This window comes from Ochotona princeps, chromosome 8, assembly GCF_030435755.1.
Source record: "Ochotona princeps isolate mOchPri1 chromosome 8, mOchPri1.hap1, whole genome shotgun sequence".
Taxonomy (NCBI): domain Eukaryota; kingdom Metazoa; phylum Chordata; class Mammalia; order Lagomorpha; family Ochotonidae; genus Ochotona; species Ochotona princeps.
In genome coordinates, this window is record NC_080839.1 from 9,792,597 (window position 1) to 9,811,626 (window position 19,030).

General features: G+C 47.3%; 1 protein-coding gene and 2 long non-coding RNA genes across 5 annotated transcripts in view; 1 reads left to right on the forward strand and 2 right to left on the reverse strand.

Annotated features, from left to right (window-relative positions):
* Positions 1 to 19,030, forward strand: part of AFF3 (ALF transcription elongation factor 3) — a 564,045-nt gene that overhangs the window by 533,112 nt on the left and 11,903 nt on the right. For all 3 annotated transcript variants that reach the window (XM_058667512.1, XM_058667514.1, XM_058667513.1), the window contains exons 19-20: positions 11,041 to 11,104; positions 14,574 to 14,710. In XM_058667512.1, coding sequence (XP_058523495.1) covers positions 11,041 to 11,104; positions 14,574 to 14,710 — 201 coding nt within the window. The remainder of the gene's footprint in view (positions 1 to 11,040; positions 11,105 to 14,573; positions 14,711 to 19,030) is intronic.
* Positions 1 to 19,030, reverse strand: part of LOC131480968 (uncharacterized) — a 152,598-nt gene that overhangs the window by 64,821 nt on the left and 68,747 nt on the right. The window lies entirely within an intron of this gene.
* Positions 565 to 7,170, reverse strand: LOC131480969 (uncharacterized). The gene is made up of 4 exons (XR_009245925.1): positions 7,061 to 7,170; positions 6,473 to 6,678; positions 4,873 to 4,999; positions 565 to 611 (listed from the first exon to the last, which is right to left on the reverse strand). It is a non-coding gene; the product is annotated as an uncharacterized LOC131480969 (long non-coding RNA).

Genomic DNA, 19,030 nt, shown 5'->3' on the forward strand with positions numbered 1-19,030 from the left:
GAACAGATAGAATGGCAAGTGCTGATGGGTTTGGGATGTTGGGATGTTGGGAAGCTGATAATATTGGACGGGGGTGGGGATAGACCTTTCACACAAGAGATCATTTTACTGCTTGGGACCCCACATCCTGTGTGAGGGTTCCTGGTTTGTCGCAGCTACTCCACTTTTGATCCAGTTGAGCTTCCAGCTAATGCATGCCCCAGTTGACAGCAGGCAATGGCTCAAGTACTGTAATTCCTGTCGCCCACCCAGGAGACCCAGATAGAGTTCCTGACTCATGATTCAGCCCTGGCTGTTGTGTACACTGGGGGAGTGAACCAGCAGATGAAAGCTCTCTCTCCATTTGTCTTTAAATACAGTGATTCTTTTGAAGTAGAAAAAGAAAGCTCATAGCCTGAATGCAAAGAGCCTCAATGAATCTTGGATTCTTGCTTTGGGCTGTTTGGCAGCCTTCCACTGCCCAAAAGAGAAGCCTTTGTGGCTTTTTATATCATAATAAGCAGAGAATAGCAGTGATTTACTCCTGAAAGGTTTTTACCTTCAAAATGGGATCTCATGTAACAATGATTCTCCAGTGGGAGTCACCTTTGACCCAGTCCCAATGAGGAAGCCTGCAGGAGGCAGAAAAGAAGCTGAATACAACACCACTGTGGAATGCTGGAAAAGTATGGAAACAACAGATGATAAACTGAGGCTCAGATAGTTAGGGTTTAGGGGGTGGGTGAGCAGAAGGGGTCAGGGAACAATGAGGATGGCAGAAGGTGGGATTTCTAGAGTTCAGATTGGCTCCTGTTTCAACTCAAGCTGTCCAGAGAGCATCCAGTGGGAATTGCTGGTACGGGGCAAGCATTTCCACCTCTGGAGGCCTATAGCCTGGCCACACCCCTAAACACTGATCACTGGAAAAGCTAGATGATACAATGGTTTTAAAGCTCTCCAGTTCCAGCTTCCTTATCAGAGAGTGTGTAAATCAGTTTATGGGAATTTGGAATTAGCAGGTGTTTTAGTTGAGTGCAGAACAGTGTGAAATGCCCATGCATGGTTTTGGTCATGACACACATGGGAAGACTTTTGTGATAGCTGTGCTCTGCCATGTCCCCCTGCCTCTCCAATGACAGCAGAGGTGAAAGCCTTGCAGGAGTGTTCACTGTCATTCCAACGTCCTCCTGTTTCCTCACCTCCCTTCCTGAGCTCCCCCAAGTGCAGGACCTCACAGTCCCTCTGTCCACCCATCCGTCTGCTTGTCAGCACCTGCAGACTGCCCTGGCAAGGGCAAGCACCCCAGGTGAGCTTCTGTGTCATCCTTGTGTTAGCTGTCACTCAGAGTTAGGTCCTCCTTTCAGCACAAGTTTGTCGCCATTGAAGCCACAATACTAGACGCGGCAAGGAGGTCCTATATTGCAGCAGGGTAAGGAACTGGAGCAGGGGTGGAGGAGAGAGACCAGAAAGGCAAATGACTCCTGCCATGGTGGTAGGGGGAGGCTGCAGGGAGCAGTAAGAGGGCAAGACAAAGGAGGACAAGGGAATGACTGTGGGAATGGCCGGGTGGGGAAGCCATAAGAGGAAAAAGGAGAGCCCTGAGGAAGAAAGAGGATGGGAGGGTGGCCAAGAGGGGTTGGTGGATGGAGGGAGCCGCAGGGGGTTGGTAGGTGGGTGGGGATCAAGGCAAGGGTTGTGAGGGATTGGTGGGTAGGGTTGTCAGGAACAGCGCCATGAGGCTACAGTGGATTGGTTGGGGGGTGACCTTAGGAGGTCATAGCAGATTGGTAGACAACAAAATTCAAACCTGAAGGCACGTGAGTCTTAAGGAAGCCAACCTAGGAGAAGCAGATATTTAAAATAGTCCAAAATGACAGGGACCTTCAGGGCCAGTGTTAGAGCCACTTCTCATAGCTTGGCCGTCAGTGAGCTCATTAGGACACAGAATTGGAGAGTTGAAAGCCAGAACCGCATTTTCTGTTTCTTCTGCCTAAAGAACCACATTCCCAGATCATTGCATTTCTCAAAGTTCAAGGGTGGCCAAGGAGGATGGTGTTTTCCTCCGGTCCTCCTGGCTCCTGCACCGCCCACCCCACACTGCGTGCTCCTGGCCCTCCCCGCTTCTCCTGCCTCGCTTCTCCTGCCCTTTCTTCCCCACTACCAGGGAAGCAGCCAGAGAGGCAGTAATTAATCCCCAGGGAGGGCTGGTAAATGGAAGTCCGATGAATTGGCCAAATACATTTCTCAGATTGGGATTTGTGATGGGAAGGGATTAAGGCATTTCCAAAAACTGGGGGCTAGCATTTCAGGACCAAGGGGAAACTCGCCTTGGGAAGTCAAAACCTCCGTAACACCATGATCAAACTCAGGGAGCATTAGAGGGTTTGTATCCCAGAACATGATATATAAAAGGCAGACCAAATTACATCTATGCAAAATAAAATAGCGCTCAAGATGTTGTCCAACGTATAGACCAGAGAGCTAAGTGGAAAGCAGCAACAACTCCAGGGGTGTGCTCATATCTGCAATGCAACCATTCACGGACAGACAGGTTTCACAGTGTGCTGGGGGTGGGGCTGACATCCTTGTGTTACCAGCTGATTCAGTGAAGTGCCTTTTTACCTTTTGTGTCCCCCCCCCCCATTAGCAATATACATAATTTTTTTTCTGGCCAACAGCTATAACAAAGTTGTTTCTTCTTGTATGGATATAGAGAAAATAGAAGGTGGAAAGCGCTCTTACTTACCCGTCCTATGGAGAGAGAGCTGCTTTCCAGTGGCCACGTGTCCCTGTGGATTTGAAGTCCTTAACAGTAACAACTGGGAGAGTCACACAGCCACTGAGCTAAGGAAGTGGTGAGAAGATGCTGCGAGCTGAACTGCCAGAGTGGGTGTGGGTGCTTCCTTTATGCAAGAACACAAGCAACCCTCCTGAATTGCTGTGCCATGCCTGCCAGCTTCAGTTGGTGTGTTCTGAGCCCTGACTAGGTGCAATAGGGCAAAGGGGCCAGAGCTAGGATGCCAAAGATAATTTACAATCAGCTGCTTTAAGGCAGAAAAAGGCCCATGGCTGATGGCCCAGAGTAAGTTCCATGGGATGAAATTCATCCAACGTCCTCCACCACTCCTCCAGCTCACCCAGCAGCAACATTCTGTCAGGGGAGAATGGTGGGGGGGGGGGCGCCGTACCCCCCTTCACATCTCATTCAGAGTGTAAAGAGGCAGTAGAATTTGCCGAGGGGCCACTGGTGGAAGACGACCAGATAATTAGCGCCCGAGCAATTTAGATTTGATGGAAGTCTGGTGACAGTGATCCAACAAGTAACAGATGCCATCCTGTCATTTAATTTTTAAAATGGCATCTTGTTGTTGTGGGTTTTTTTTTTTTAGTAAATCCATCTTTTTGTATTATAAATACTCTTAGTGGTTCAGTAAACACAACAGCTCAATCCAGTGGGTGCTCAAACAAGTGCTAAATGAACCCAACTGAATTATAAATAGCATTCCCTGGGTGGCCTGCCTGCAAGTTTTTTTCTTTCTTTTTGCTGGAAGGGCAAGGAATCTGCCAGCAGAGGAATTTAAATCGGCCAGTTTCCCAACCTCTGTGTCTGGCCTAAGCAGGACTCCTGTGTGCCTATGGGGTGTGGGTGGACGGAAAGGGAATAGCAGGCATTTTAACAATGTCATCCAGGCCAGCTTGGGCTTGGTCAGTTACAGACTTAGACTGGTGACTGTGCGACTGCGCCCACTCCCCTGACATTTAGCAAATGCACAACAGCCATGACACCAACAGCCACATGATTAAGGTGTGATTGGCAAACTTTGATTTAAAAAAAAAAACTGTAAGAATGTATGTCAATGAGCAACAGCACTTGATAAAAATGCAGAGCCTGCAAATGGATGTCATTAGTGCAAAGCCATGAGCTGTAGATGGCTGGCTGGTGTCATAATTAGTGACAGGGGAGTTCTTGGCAGGGGAAGAGAGAATGGAGAGGGAGCAAGTGTTTTGTGAAGGCCTCGCTCGCTCGCTCGCTCGTGCAGAAATCCCGAGCAAGGCTGAGTGGTACAATCCTTGGCTGGAGAATGAAGCGCCTCATTCCGCCAGCCTGCTGCATGGAGAAGCCAGAGAGCGCCCCCACCCCGCTGCCAGTGACGCCAGTTGCACCACACAGGCTGCACCATCTCCTGCCCGTATTTTGCACTTGAGAGTCAGTCACGACCAGTACATTCAGCCAACCCATCCCACGCCCCATCTGTCTCAGTGACACCCATAACAGGAGCCCAGGCTCCCAAGCCTCCTGCCGCCGCTGGGAAGAGCCGCCCATCAGGCAGGAGACGAGACGCCAGAGGCCATGGCATATGAAACGTGCCTGGGAGGAAGGCACCAGGACTTGGCATTTGTAATGTAATTAAGCGCAGCAGTCTCCTTAGCTAAAAGGATTTTAATTTTATAGAGGATGGGAAGATTCCGGTATGGAAAAGGTCAACTCTCTGGTGGTGTGATTTAGTCAGAGGACATTGATGGAACTCCCTGAGTGGGCAATCTTAGAGCCATGCCGGCACCCCCACCCGGGGAGGGCACAGGCATTATTCTGTGAGTCTGCCCTTCCCAGTCCCTTCAAACCTGCATCCTGCACCCAGTCCTGCACCCCTAGACCATTAGTAGTCCGCCTTTCTTCTCTAAGCACTTGTTTCCATCATGACATGTTTGTGTTGAGGCCAGAGCTTTACCCTGTTCAAACCAGAGAGCGCAAGAGAAAACACACACACACACACACACACACACACACACACACATACACACCCCTTGGGTTGGGCAGGCACAAAGACAGCTAGGTCTTCCTGCTCGAAGCCTTAAACTTTCTGATCATTCCGAGGGTTTTGTGAAATTCACCTTAAATGTCACGCCTGAAGAACAGCGACCAAATCGATTGTCTTCTGTTTCAGCAGAGCCGTTTGTGGTTAAGGTTAAGCCTGCCTGGATACACAGCCTGGATTGCTTTCCAGAAGGAACACAGGGCCTGTGAGAAGCGCAGGGAGCAGTGGCTACGTTTGAACCCTTGTTGCCCCCATACAGCACCTGCTTCCACGCGGGGGACCTGGAAGCCAGCAGCAGCACCTGGAGTCTGATCTGAGATCCACTGTTCTGTCATCAGCTCCTCCAGTAGAATCACTTCTCTGCCCTTCAAACAAATGAAATCTATTTAAAGTTTTTTCTAAAGAATTCTTACACATTGTCCTTATACAGGGAGTACATGAAAAGCTTCAAAATGTTGGCGGAAATGGAATTATTGATGAGTTTATTTTGCTGCTAAAATTGTTTTTACATTTATTTTGAAATGCGGGCCCACACTGTGCATACACAGCAGTGAGGATGTCCCTCTGATGGCCTGCCTTCCATCTCAGAGTGCCTGGGTTTCTCTCTGCTCTCAGTCCCAGCCTTCTGCTGGTGTGTAGCCTCAGAGGCAGGTAGCAGCTCACGTTGGTGGACCCTTGCTACTTCCTTGGGAGACCTCTGCGACAACCCAGGATCCTGATTTCAATCTGGCCCAACTCTGACTGTTGCAAGCATTTGGGTCACAAATCAGCAGATGAAACAGCTCTCTCGCTCTCTCTGCTTCTCTTCCCCCTTTCTATCATCTCTGTATCTGTGTGTCTGTCTTTCAAATAGACACTTTTTAAGGATTTTGAAATTCAGATATAGTTTTTCCACAATACCCATTTTCCATGAACTTGAAGACTCTGTACCTCCAAGTTTGGAACCCAGTGAAACCCACAAGACAGCCAGTAGACCCCTCTCTTGAAACGACCATACGTTCACTCTCAATGCCATTGACTGTGCCCCGAGGAAGTCAGTGCCCATGGTGCTGAGAACCTGTCCGTGCAGACACATGGGGATCTCTTCTCCTGCCACTGTTCACTACACAGGCTGGCTCCACTGAGGCCCTCCCAGAGGGAAGGTGGCAGAGAGAAGCCCGGCAGCTTCTCCACAGAAGCCACCAGACTGTGACGGAGAAAAAAAAATCAAGGCTGCTTTCATACTCTCAGATCAGAGGAGATGTTGGGGAACCCGCAGCCTCTTGTTCAGAACCAAAGGTGGTGTGTAAGGAGAGGAAAAGGAACTTCCCCTTGGGTCCACTACTCTGATGGTTTTTGTTGCAGAATCTTAGAACAAAGGTAACACAGGGCAGAGTCCTGCCCTGGTGATTACTCCAGCCCCATGTCCTCAGAGCCCCAAGATACACTGTGAGATCTCTTTATGACATGCTTTTGAACTCCTGAGTTCCATTCAGAGCTCATCCTAAAAGTGCCATCACTGTGTGAAACAATGTGAGGGATTTTACTACAGAAGAGCTAAACAGTAGCTCTAGATTTTCTAAATTAAATATATATATATGGTATGTGTTTGTGTTCACTAAACAGACTGTATATGTATGTATGTATACATATATATGTATACACACACACACACATATATATATAGATATATATACATAGCTGGGTTGGCAGACATGTCCATATGTTGAGCTTTCCTGATGCCACAGAGGTGAGGACAAGCTTGCTCTTTCTTCCGACTCATGTGTTGCTGTGGGGAAGTGGTGTCTTCACGGTAGCTTGCATCCATGCAGGGCTGGACCAGCTGGGTGATGCCCCATAGCTTTAAAATGGCCTCATGTGGGAGCGAGGTTTTAGATATCGCCTGAAAGCGAAAATGAGCCTGTCACCGGGCACTCATCAGTGACTCAGTAGAGTGAGCACCCCGTTTTATGCAAAGACGAGAATGCTAACAAGATGTCCGTAAATGATCTCCAGATGACCTCTTTCCTCTCAGTGTCTCTGGTTACAATCATAGCCGCTGTGATCAAGTCAGAAAATCAGATGCATTACTTACCCAGGTGCACCGCTGTGCAAGCTTGTGACTCAACCTCCATGTCGAGTTTTTTAAAAGCATGCACATGCTACAGATGAAAACAACACTGATTAAAGAACCCATATTCAGAGTTAGGAGCCCCCATAATCCATAAGGGTGACTTAAAAGGCTAGTGAAAACTCAAATGCCTTGGCTTATTACCAAGAGGAACCTTTTGTGAAAACAAAATGCATTTGAAATGACAATCTGTTAGTGGCAAGGTCTACAGAACAGGGCAAGGGGGAAAAAAATATATGACCCAACTTCTGTAGTGGAGTGTGGAGCAGATAATGATGTGGAGAATTTCAAGTTGCCATGGAGACGTGCGCCTGCTTGTTGGCTGTGATGCTGCCCCAGTCAGGAGGCACCACTCTTGCCTAAGCTCAGAACACATTCAGTGCCATTCAAGGGGGGCTTGCTTGCTTTCTGCCGTGTATCTTAAGCTACAGTATAGGGAAGATCTAAGATGTCTGTCTGCCACATAATCCCCACTGAAAACGTGCCATTAGCCGAGCTGCACGCACACAAAAGACCTATAGCCCGATTCTACTCAGATGCTGACTAAATGCTCAGACGTGTCATGTAACCAGGAAATGCCATGTGAAATCTGGAAGGGAGGAGCCAGGTCAGGTGTGGAATTTGAGGGTAGGGTGGCTCATGGCACATAATATTGGGCATACCCAGTGATCCCCAGGTGCACCATCCTGCAGGGAAGGCAGGGAAGAGGTCTCCCTGCCTTTGGTCAAAAGCCTTGGTCAGTAAGGCCTGGCAGATCTCAACGAAAGAATTGACCACTTAGGCCCTAGAGATGGACATCATTTTGCAATTAACTTCATTATAACTGTGGTGTATTAACACAGCACTTAACTTGAAAGAGTTACAGACAGGTAACTTTCATTCACTGTTTCACTCTCCAAACGACCAGAATGAGCTGAGCTGATCCAAAGCCAGGATCCAGGAGTTTTTTCTGGGTTTCCCATGTGGCGAGAGATCCCAAGGACTTGTGCCGTACTCTGCTGTATTCCCAGGACCTAAGCAGGGAGCTGAATGGGAAGTGGAACAGCCGAGACATGAATCAGTGCCTATATGGGATGCTGGTGCCGTGGGATGAAGGATTAGGCTGCTAAGCCATGGCGTTGGCCGGAGATGAATTTTATATCTGTGAGAAGGATGGTGTTGTAGCAAAAGCGACAGATACTGTGAGGACTGATTGGAGGAAATTGGAGCAGAGGTCAAGGCAGAGCAATGAAGATGGCCTAGGCTTGGGTGACAGGTGTGGCCGTGGGGGAAAGAGAAGAATGTTTGCAAGGAAGCATTCACAGCATCTGGCATCTGGGAGAAATGGGTGAATGGGCACCAGCTCCTCTCCTCAACAGGTGTGGCCTATTCTTCCATACTGGGCTACAAAGCAAAGGCACAACCAAAAAGTTAACACTCAGGTGGGTACTTGGTGTAGCAGTGGAATTGCCACTTGGGGCAACTGCATCCTGTGTGGGAGTGCCTGGGTCTCAGTCCCAGCTCCCAGCTCCTGACATTCTAGCTAGTGCAGACCCTGGGAGGCAACAGTGCTGGTTTAAGGTATTGGGTTCCTGCCACCCAAGAGGTCTGGGTTGAGTTCCTGACTTCTGACTTCAGCCTGGCGCAGCACCAGCTATTGTGGGTATATGAGGAAGGAACCAGTAAATGGAAAATAATCTGTCTCCCTGGCTCTCAGATTAATTCAGTAGATTTGAGGGCAGTACAGGCATTCCCTTTGAGAGTATAATAGCAAGCACAAGTTACTGTACATGGGTCCAAACCCATAGGGTGTACAAGACTGAGAGTGAAAGCCTATGTGAACTGTGGAGTTGGGGTGATTATGACATAAGCATGTGGGCTCTTTGATGGTACCAAATGATCCTCTGGAGCCAGAAGGTTGATGGAAATAAGTTTATGAGAACTCTGCCTTTTCCAGTCAGTATTGCTACCAAATTTGTTACCAAAAGCAGGAGTTGGGGCTAGCACCATGGCATAATAGACTAAGCCTCCACCTGTGGCACCAGCATCCAGTCTGGGTACCAGTTCAGGTTCTGGCTTCTCCACTTCTGATCAGAGGATGTCAGCCACCTGGGAGACCCGGAAGAAGCTCCTGGCTTCAGACTGGATCAGCTCGAGCCATTGCAGTCATTTGGAGGGAGAACTGATGGAAGATCTCTGTCTTCTTCTCTGTAATTTTGCCTCTCAAGTAAAAATAAAATTAATCTTTAAAAAAAAAATAGTCCCAGCATTTTACAATGTTGATAATGTTTTACAAAGAAGAGACAGAAAACTAGATCTTCTTGTTTTGGTGTTTTTTTTTTAAGATTTAGTTATTTGAAAGCAATGCTATTGAACAAGGTAGAGACAGAGATATCTTCCATCTATTCATTCACTCCCCAAATGGCCTCAATGGTCAGATCTGGGCAAGTTCAAAAACAGGAGCCTGGACCTCTGTCCTGGTCTCCCATCTGGGTACAAGGGCATAAGAACTTGGGCCATCTGCCACTGCCTTCCCAGGTGTGTTAGCAGGGAACTGGACTAGAAGTGGAGCAGCCAGGACTCAAGCTGTTGTTCATATGGGATGCCAGTGTGACTGCTGGTAGTTTAGCCTGTGCTGCAATGCCAGCCCCTTTAATGACTTTTTTTTAAATTTGAAATGAATTGTTGGCTTTGATTCTGGTTCACTTATTTGTTTGATGAAAACACAATGTCTTTGTTATACTATACCTAGTTTTCTGAGCATTTATACCTGTGTGCGGAAAGGGATGCTCTGACTGCCTAATATTACAGAAGGATGAAAGACCCATTTGAATCTGAAATAAGACAGTTCAAAATAAGCATGCCACCGTAGTTTGAACAAATGACGTTAACAGTGACCACACAGGGAGTCTCGGCTTCTGTTGGATATTCATGCATAGGTCAAGTTTGTTGATTATGTAAAGACCCATAATGCAAAAAATAGTTTATGCTGATGGCATCTAAAGGATGTAGTTAAAAAGAAGTATCTGAAAGTGCTGTCTGATGAGCAGCTTAGCAAAGGTTGTGGTCATTACACATACACTCAGATCCGTCTCTGGATGAATTACCTGTGTCTCCCAGAAGAGCACTGGCCAGGGTTGTTGCTTTAATGATAAGCTGATGCACACGTCTGCTGTTAATGTTTACCAGGCGGCTAATCAGAACTCTGGAGAATACAAGCTGTGTTTGCATTGTTACGAGGTAGACATCATTTTGCAATTAACTTCGTTACAACTGCAGTGTAATCATACAGCATTACCCCTTTTCATCGTTCACTGTGAAGCTTCAGACTAATTAAAAAAAATACCCACTTAAAAATACTCTAAATGCCATGTATGCACACAAGTGACACATTTTCACAAGGGTGCATGAACACTCCCCCGTCTAGAGCCATTCAGTCACTATGAGATACAGTTATGAACCTTCCGTGAAAGGCGATTATTTTGTGTAAATATTATGTGAAAAAAAGACGTCTCACTTTTTACTTGTTTCCTTAACTATATTATTTTTTAAAGATTTTATATATTTTCATTGAAAGGTCAGGTACACAGAGAGCAGGAAAGACAGAAAAATCCTCCATCCATTGATTCACTCCCGAAGCGTTCGCAGCAGCTGGAGCTGAGCCAGTTGAAAGCCAGGAGCCTCTTCCGGGTCTCCCACGCAGGTGCAGGGCCCCAAGGCTTTGGTCCGTCCTCGACTGCTTTCCCAGGCCACAAGTATGAAGTTGCATGGGAAGTAGGGCCTCTGGGCTTAGAACTGGTGCCCTTATGGGATCTCAGAGCATGCAAAGTGAGGACTTTAGCCGCTGGGCTACCACGCCAGGCCCCTTTAACCATATTATTTTTTAAAAATCTGATTCACAAATGAGACACAGGAGGGCCATGTTAAAGGCACTATAAAAGCATGTAGCATATACTGAATGCGTTTTGAATTGGTAACTTAAGAGAAAAATAACCATCATATTTTACATGTAGGTAGTAATTTTGAGAATGCAAAAAAATTTGACTCCATATTGAGCAGAGTCTTTAAGTTGTGCTTTAAGTTTTGAAAGGAAAAATATTTTAAAATATCTTGTATTTAAGCAATAATGGCATTTAATACATTCTCTCTTTGTAGGCCTCGCAGTGCGGATTATTTTATGCAAGAAGCTAAACGGATGAAACATAAAGCAGACGCAATGGTAAGAGCCTTTTCTTTCCAGATACTTTCTTGCAAATGATGTTTGTGCTGCAGCTCCATCACTGGGGCAATATAGCTGGGTAATTATAAAATCTATTACAAGGATGGCTGAGTCTGTTAAATGGAGAAATGTTTATACAATCAACTGCTCATCGCCCAGTAAATTATGACTTCAACCAACAATGCCTGACTAGGAGAAAGCCCTGGATAAATGGGCATTTCCATTTACTCCAGTTTAAATAGTAACTAGAGCCAATAGAGTCAGCAGGAGATAGATTTCTTTCTCTTTAAAAAGAAGTCTAGGAGTGGGTATGTAACCTGGTAGTTAAGATGCTGGTTAAGGATCTGGCATTGTGGTATGGTGTGCTAAACCACCACTTACAACACCAACATCGCATATAGGCACCAAATTAAAGTCTGTCCTGGCTGCTCTACTTCCAGTCCAGGTCCCTGGCCTCTTGCACTCACATGGGAGACCTGGAAGAAGCTCTGGGCTCCAGACTTCAGTCTGACACAGCCCTGGCTGTTGCCATTTGAGAGAGTGAACTACCAGATGGAAGATATCTCTCTCACACACTGCCTTTCAGATAAATGGGGTTTTGGGGAGGTTGGGTGGAGGGAGATGCTGGTTAAGATGCCTGCGTGCTATAATGGAGTATCCAGGCTCACTGGCTCTGTCTGCTGACTCAGCTTTCAGCCAGCGTAGACTCTGGGAGGAGATGCGATGCTCCAGTGCCTTGGTTGATGCTATCCGTGTGGGAGACCTGCATTGAATTTCTGTCTTGGCCCCCGATCCCAGCTCTAGCCACTGCAGGTGTTCCAGGAGTGCGTTACAGCTAGGGGAGCCCTCTCCCTCTCTCTCTCCTTCCCTCCATTCTTCCCTCCTTCTCTCCTAAATAGATTTTTTTAAAGGTGTTTTTATTTATTTTAAAAAATCACATAGCAAGAGTTGCCTTCATCCACTGGGTCACTCACTAGGTGGCCACAAAAGCCAGTGCTGGGCCAGGCCAGAGCCAAGATCTTCATCCGTGTCTCCTACATGGTGGCAGGAGCCCAAGTAGTTGGACCATCTTCCTCTGCTTCTTCCAGGCCATAGGCAGAGAGCTGGACCAGAAGTGAAGCAGCTGGCATGCTAACTGGTGACCGTATGGGATGCCAGCATTGCAGACTCAGGCTGAACGTGCTACACTATGGCCCCAGCCCTGATATATAAATAGATGTTTTAAAAAATCTAAATTTGTATTTGTCTCCTGTTAACCTGACCCACAGCCCTTGGCTTGGTCCCAGGCTGAACCCCTTCTTGAGACTCATGTTCTTCATGTGTGTCTGTGAGAAGGAATGCTCGCTTTAATTGTACAACACAGAAGCAGTGGTCTGTGCAGAATGCCCTCAAATCACCACCTCCTTCCTACTTAGCTCTGCTGTCTCCCCCCCACGCCCCCGCCCCCCAGTGACTGTAAATAAGTCCAAGCTGCTGGAGATGAATAAGGCATCGGAAATGGCCTTGAAACTTGTTAGTGTTATTCCAGTGTTAAAGGGGGTTAAGCCATAGCAGTACCACTTTGCTGATGTCACACTGCCAGCATTCCGTAGTACCACTGAGTCACGTGAGGCTGCTGGGTGAGTGTCCGAAAACAAAGAAGCAGAATGGATGAGACTATGGTCCACACAGTCCCAGTCAGCTGGCCTGAAAGGGCTGGTGCACAGCCACTGCTGGAGAAGCGGTACTGGGTTTTGGAGCGTCCTGAGTGATTCTGCTCCAGTCCATCAGCCCAGGTTTCACAGCATCCTCCATGTGATAGCACCTTGTCCTTCCTTTCCTGATTACCCATTTCTTAGGGAGGCACCTGCTCCAGGTAGGCTGGTCCTCTACAAGCCTATCAGCACATCTGGCCCATGCCAGCAAGCTTTGCATCTGCCGAACCTTGAGCTCACATGGGCATCCACACGCTCTCAGCCCTCATCCCCAGTCACTGCGCACACCCAGCTCTCTCCCCACAGCCAGCCAGTCAGGCCAGGCCTCCCCACAGTTGTTTCCAGGTCTCCTCTGTCCACCTTCCTAGCCCCCCTGTAGGTGCTGTCACTTGCCCGCTTTCCACCACATCATCTGCTTTGGAATCCTTCCAGGCCACCATGCAGCTGCTCATTTTCTGTCTCCAGAATCCATTATGTGTTCCTGGAAGAAGCTTTTTGTGTGTCAAGTGTGTGTGTGCCTTCGATATAGAGGATTTAAGAAATACTTATTAAATGAAATGATCTCCTTTTTCTGAAAGTGTTGGCCAAAAAGGATTACTTTATAGCCTATTTGACATATAGAAGCTGTTTTAAAAATTTGCATTTTGCTGTTTCTGTCTTCTAAGATATGATTACTGAAGAAGTTTTATTTATTTATTTTAGTGACACGGCCAAGAGTAATAATTAGAGTCGTGTATTACTGACTTCTTTTTTGGTTGATGAATGAATCATTTGGAAATTGCCCTGATTTTTGCAGTCCAGAGTTAAGAGTAATTAACCACAGAGAGTAGCAACCAAGAATTTGAGATGTTCAGTTTGCCTTTATAGAACTTAAGAATAGAAAGCTGGTTCACAACTGTTCTTTCTATTGTGAAGAAAGACCAACTGAAATTTAGCCAACTACACGAGATCCAGAAAATTATTTTTATGATTTATGTTCAACTGTGTGTCCTGCGTTGGCAAGTGCCTTGATTTTCCCTGCTCCTCCTGCCCCTGCTCACCCCCACTGTCAAGTGGGGAGCCAAACTCTTAAGGGAAAAACGCAGGGAAAGGGGAAGGCATGATATACAAATGTCACACGTAAGATAAAAGATCCTAGCCAAGGCATTGGACCATCCACGTTGGGTTACACACACACGTTGGGTTACACACACACACACACACACACACACGCGCGCGTGATGCCGATTGACACTTGTAACCTGGATTGGGTATGGTCCCACATGTAAGCATTGGCTCACTTTAAACAAGCAACCAGTTGAGAAAACAAGTGGAGAAGGAAGTACAGTAGCCCTCCTACTCCAGGGGACATGAGTGCCAAGACACCCACATAGACGGCTGAAAGAACAGATCATACAGAACTTTATTAGGTATGTTTGACCTCTGACAAAATTTGGCTTATGAATTAGGCACAATAAGACATGAACAACAACAACTAATAAAAGGCCGCATTTGTAACAATGGACAGTAAATGAGATTGGTTAAAAGTTCCAAAGTGTATGTTTAGGAGATTGTCCATTTAGTACCGTCAGACTGAAGTTGACCTCATGTGACTGAAACCCAAAGCCCAGGTGCAGGAACACTGCCTGCTGTGTCCTTATGCCCCTGCCCTCGGCTCTGGTCACTAGGTCTTAGAACTCACCAGTCAGGTTTCTGAAAGAAAGCAGATAAGCTCTGTGGCAATGTTGTGTTCAATAGATAGTAAAGGAAGGCTCTGCCCTCTCTCTGTTAACCAGGTGGAAAAGTTTGGGAAGGCCCTGAACTATGCCGAAGCAGCCTTGTCGTTTATCGAGTGTGGAAATGCGATGGAGCAAGGCCCCATGGAGTCCAAATCCCCCTACACCATGTACTCAGAAACAGTGGAGCTCATCAGGTAAGTGCTGGTCCTTGCCAGGCAGGCGGTTGCAAGGAGCATGAATCCCATGAAGAAACTTTGTAAGGTGGTTTAGGTTTTGAGCTGGGTGAGCTGCTCCAGATAATACCTAATACCTTCCTGCTTGAAGGTGACTCCATTGGAAAAACACAAAGCAAATTCCAACAGAAGCCAAGTGCCAGTCAGTGCATCTGGGGTGTTACGTGCCACCCCTGTTGTGCCCACTGCTGCCAGCACCTTGCTCAGCAGAAAGCACAGCCCAGCCCCTCGGTAGCTCTGAAAGAACAAAAACCTTCAGATCACCTGGAATTCTCTGACAAAAGTTTTACTTCTCTGAATCAGCAATGAGTGCTCACTAATTTGCCGCTTAAATCCACATCGTGCTCATCCTGCCTGGCACTCCTCTATCCCATGGGAGATGCTGGGAGGCCCAGCGCCCCACTGGCTGGCAAGGGTGATCTGAAGTGTCTACCCCAGGGATCAAGGGATCAAGAGACACTGGTAAATGGAGTGCTGTCACCACCAAGCCAGCCTGGCAGACATTTCCTCCTAGCCCACCTTGCTTCAGACTGCACCATGAAGAACTTTAGGGAGCACCACTGGCCCCAGCTCAACCAGGCAAGCCAACATAGTACCAGGAAGGCTCTGGAAAGTGAATTATAATGGGAACTATGGCCTGCCAGAGTAGGCTAGACTCTGCCTGCTAAACTTAAATAGGAGGGCCACCTGCTAACAGGATTGAAATTGGACCCAGAGTCTACTAACCTCATAGCAAAAATGCCCAGGCTGCAATAGAAATTCACTCATTATGCTGGGAACCAGGAACTGCATACCCATATTGAAGTGACTCACATGTTAGAGTTACCTAACAATGTTAGCAGCCATCATGGAAATGCTGCTGTAAGCAACTGTAATTCTCTTACAGCAGACAAAAAAAATTAGAAAATTTGGTTCAAAAAATGGAAGTTATTTTAAAAAGACCAAATGGAAGTTATAGAACCAAAAAGTGTCATAACAGGAAAAAAAAAAGTTGCTTGGATGGGACTCAGTAATAGAATGGAGATGACAGAGGATGGAATCAATGAACTTGAAGATAGAAAATCAATTTCTTCTTCCAATCTGAGCAACAGAGGAAATAGGCTGAATAGAAAGAAAATGAATAGAGCCAAAAGCACTGAATTAGTCCATTTTCTGCTCCTATAGCGGAATACAACAGACTGGGCAATTTATAAACAGTAGGAATTTATTCGACTTGGTGAAGCTGAAGGAGATGGCACCCAGCTGCAGCCTTCATGCGGCTTGAGCAGCAGTGCCAGTGTCCAAGGAAGAGCTCTCTCTGCATCAGAAGCTCACTCCCTCGAGAACTCACTCCCACAGACGGGCATGGATCCCTTCCTGAGGACGTGGTGCTCCTGACCGATCTCTACTCCTATCTCTGCATTATCATTACATTGTGGAGGAAGTTTCCAATGGTTAAATTTGAGGGGGCACATCGAAACCATAGTTGTTCCACCACTCGGCCCCCAAATTGGTGTCCTCACAGTGCATAGTATCTTCATTCCATCCCAGCAGCTGCAGAAGTCTTAACTAATCAGGTATCGATTCAAAAGCCGAAAGTCTCATCTAAATCCGATATGGGTGAGACTCCAAGGCATGATTCATTGGAAGTCGTTGGCCCTCAAGCTGCTGTGAAAACCAAGTAAGACGTGCACTTCCATAATATAGCTGTGGAATAGGCATCCAAAAGACGAGCTCAAAGGGGACACAAAGAAAAGAGAGATTGTTCCAAAGCCTAACCGAGTAAGTGTTCAGTTTGGAAAATAATCCCTTTTTGCAGCATGTCTGCAACCTGGGCACCCCAAGGCCCCAGGCAGCCTTTCACCTGTGACTAGCAAAGTCACAGTTCACCCAGCACCTCTCCTCAATTCCAATCTTGTGCCTGCAGTTCTCCCAGGCCAGCATGGCACGCCATAGCTCTCCAGTCTGGAATGTGGAGGGAGGTCACATTTTCACAGCTCCAGAAAGTACTACCCTGAGTGGGGACTCTGTGGTCCCTCTGCCACTGACCTCCCATTGCCATTGGACATTGCTGTAGAAAGGATATCCCGCTGGGCAGCCCCCACCCCACCCCACCCCCGGGAGTCTGTGGCATCCTCTGAAATCTCGGTGAAGGAAGCCACGCCGCACAACTCCTGCACTCATTGATGTGTGTAGGCGTCTGCCAAGGTCCACAGCTTGTGCCTTGCAGAACAGTGAGTGGGTGGAGCCCTGTCCCTGGGCCCCTTTGAGCCACAGCTAGAGCAGCCAAGGAGTGCTGCCCCACAATGCAGCAAACCCAAGGAGAGTGCCCTGGGCCTGTAATGGGCGAAGCAGCTCCCAGATCACTGAAATGCCTTTAGGAACCTTCTCCCTTCCCCATGAAGGACAAACCCTGGCTCCCTTTTCTCTGTGCTAATTCCTCTACCATGGGCTCACAGCACTATACCTTTGACTTGCTCTCGGGAACACTTGTTCACTCCTCACATGGTTGAGCAGCAGATTTTCCCCCCCAAACCTTGCTGTTCTGCTTCCCTTTTCATTACAAATTTTCATCTTGAAGATCTATCTTTCCCCTGAAATCTCGCTGAACGCAGTTTAAAAGAGCCACGTGGGAGCCTCAGCACTTTGCTTCATAAATTATTCTTCTACCGGTAATCCCATACCATTGCTCTTGGGTTTAGCCTTCCATAAAGAACTAGAACCTGGACACTCTCCTGGAGAACGAAGATGGCCTTTGCTCCAGTTTCCAATACTTTTCCAGGCCTCTGCTGTCCATGCTGGTCCCAGCACTCTCATCACTACCACTTTGGAGATCTCTAGGAAGTCTCTGACTTTGTACCTCCCCCTCACCAGAATCGTCCTGTGCCCAGCAGGACAGCCTTTTCCCAGCCTGCTCCTCTCATCTGGCCCAGCCTGTCTTCATTGCTCAGTTCCAAAGCCGTGTGTTTGACCAACAGCCCTACTTCTCAGTGCAGTGTTCTTTCTTAGTTTGCTTCTGCTGTAACAGAAGACCCTGGCCTTTAGCAGCAAGAGAATTGTGTTCAGCTCTCAGCTCACGTTCTAGGGTGTATTCATCTCATGTTCCAGGGGCTGGGACGTACGAGAACCTGACTCAGGGCATCTGGGCTCCTAGGCGCTGTGTTATACAGAGGAGAAGGACAAGCAGGCTTCCCTGAGACAGAAGTCAGGATCGTTTATCAGTAGCTCACCTCTCAATGGCTGACCCCTCCCACGCGAACAGCTTTTACCCATGAGAAAGGACACTGCCGTCACCATTCGTCACCTCTGTGTGTTGTCGCAACACTGGGCTTACATTTCCAACAACGGATTCTGGTGGCATGTTCCCACCATAGCAAGCACACCAAAAATAGATCCAGCAAAATGAATGAAATCTCAGAGGCTGGGGTTGAGAAAGTATTTGAAGTAGTGACTGTGAAACTTACCAGATATATAAAAAGGACAATGTACAAATTCGAGAAGCTGAGAAAAACCCAGATTGGATAAACCCAGAGAAGTTCATGCAAAGATATAATTACATTTCTGAGAAGTAAACACACACACATACACACACACACACACACACACACACACACACACACACACACACGATCCTGAAAGCAGCCAGAGAGATTCTACCGTATTACCTCTAGGGGAAGCAGAAATTCAAATGACAGCCAACTTCTCGGCAGTGATGGAGGACAAATAGAGTGGCAAGATTGTTGGTCAATTGCTGGAATTAAAACTTGTCAAGCCTTAGATTCTGGATCCAGTGAAAAGGTCCTTTAGGAATTCTCAGAGTAAAGAAACTATATCTCAGATGAAAGAAAACATTTTTACAGCTCCACCCTTAAAGATTGGCTGAGTTCCTCAAATGAGTGGAAATGATGACGCAGATCTTGGAGCAAAGGGAAGGAGTGGAAATGCAGGTACCCACAGCCAGCTCCTGCCTCAGGTTCTGTACATTGTGTGTGTTCTTTGGAAGGAAAAAAAATACGACACATCTGATACCAAACACCGTGTTAATTCAGAACCGGGGAGGATGTGGGGCTGGGGGTTGTGGAGCTGCATGCTTAGCTGCTGGCCATGCCAGCACCGAGTGCCGCTGCCAGTTCAGTTCCCATCTGAATCCACTCATGGTTCAGCTTCCTGCTGATGGCCTGAGAAGGCGGTGGAAGATGACCCAAGGACTTAGCCCCAGCCCCCATGTGAGAGGCCACGATGAACTTCCTGGCCTTGGCCTGGCCCATACCTAGACCACTGAAGAGATAAACTACCTTGTTC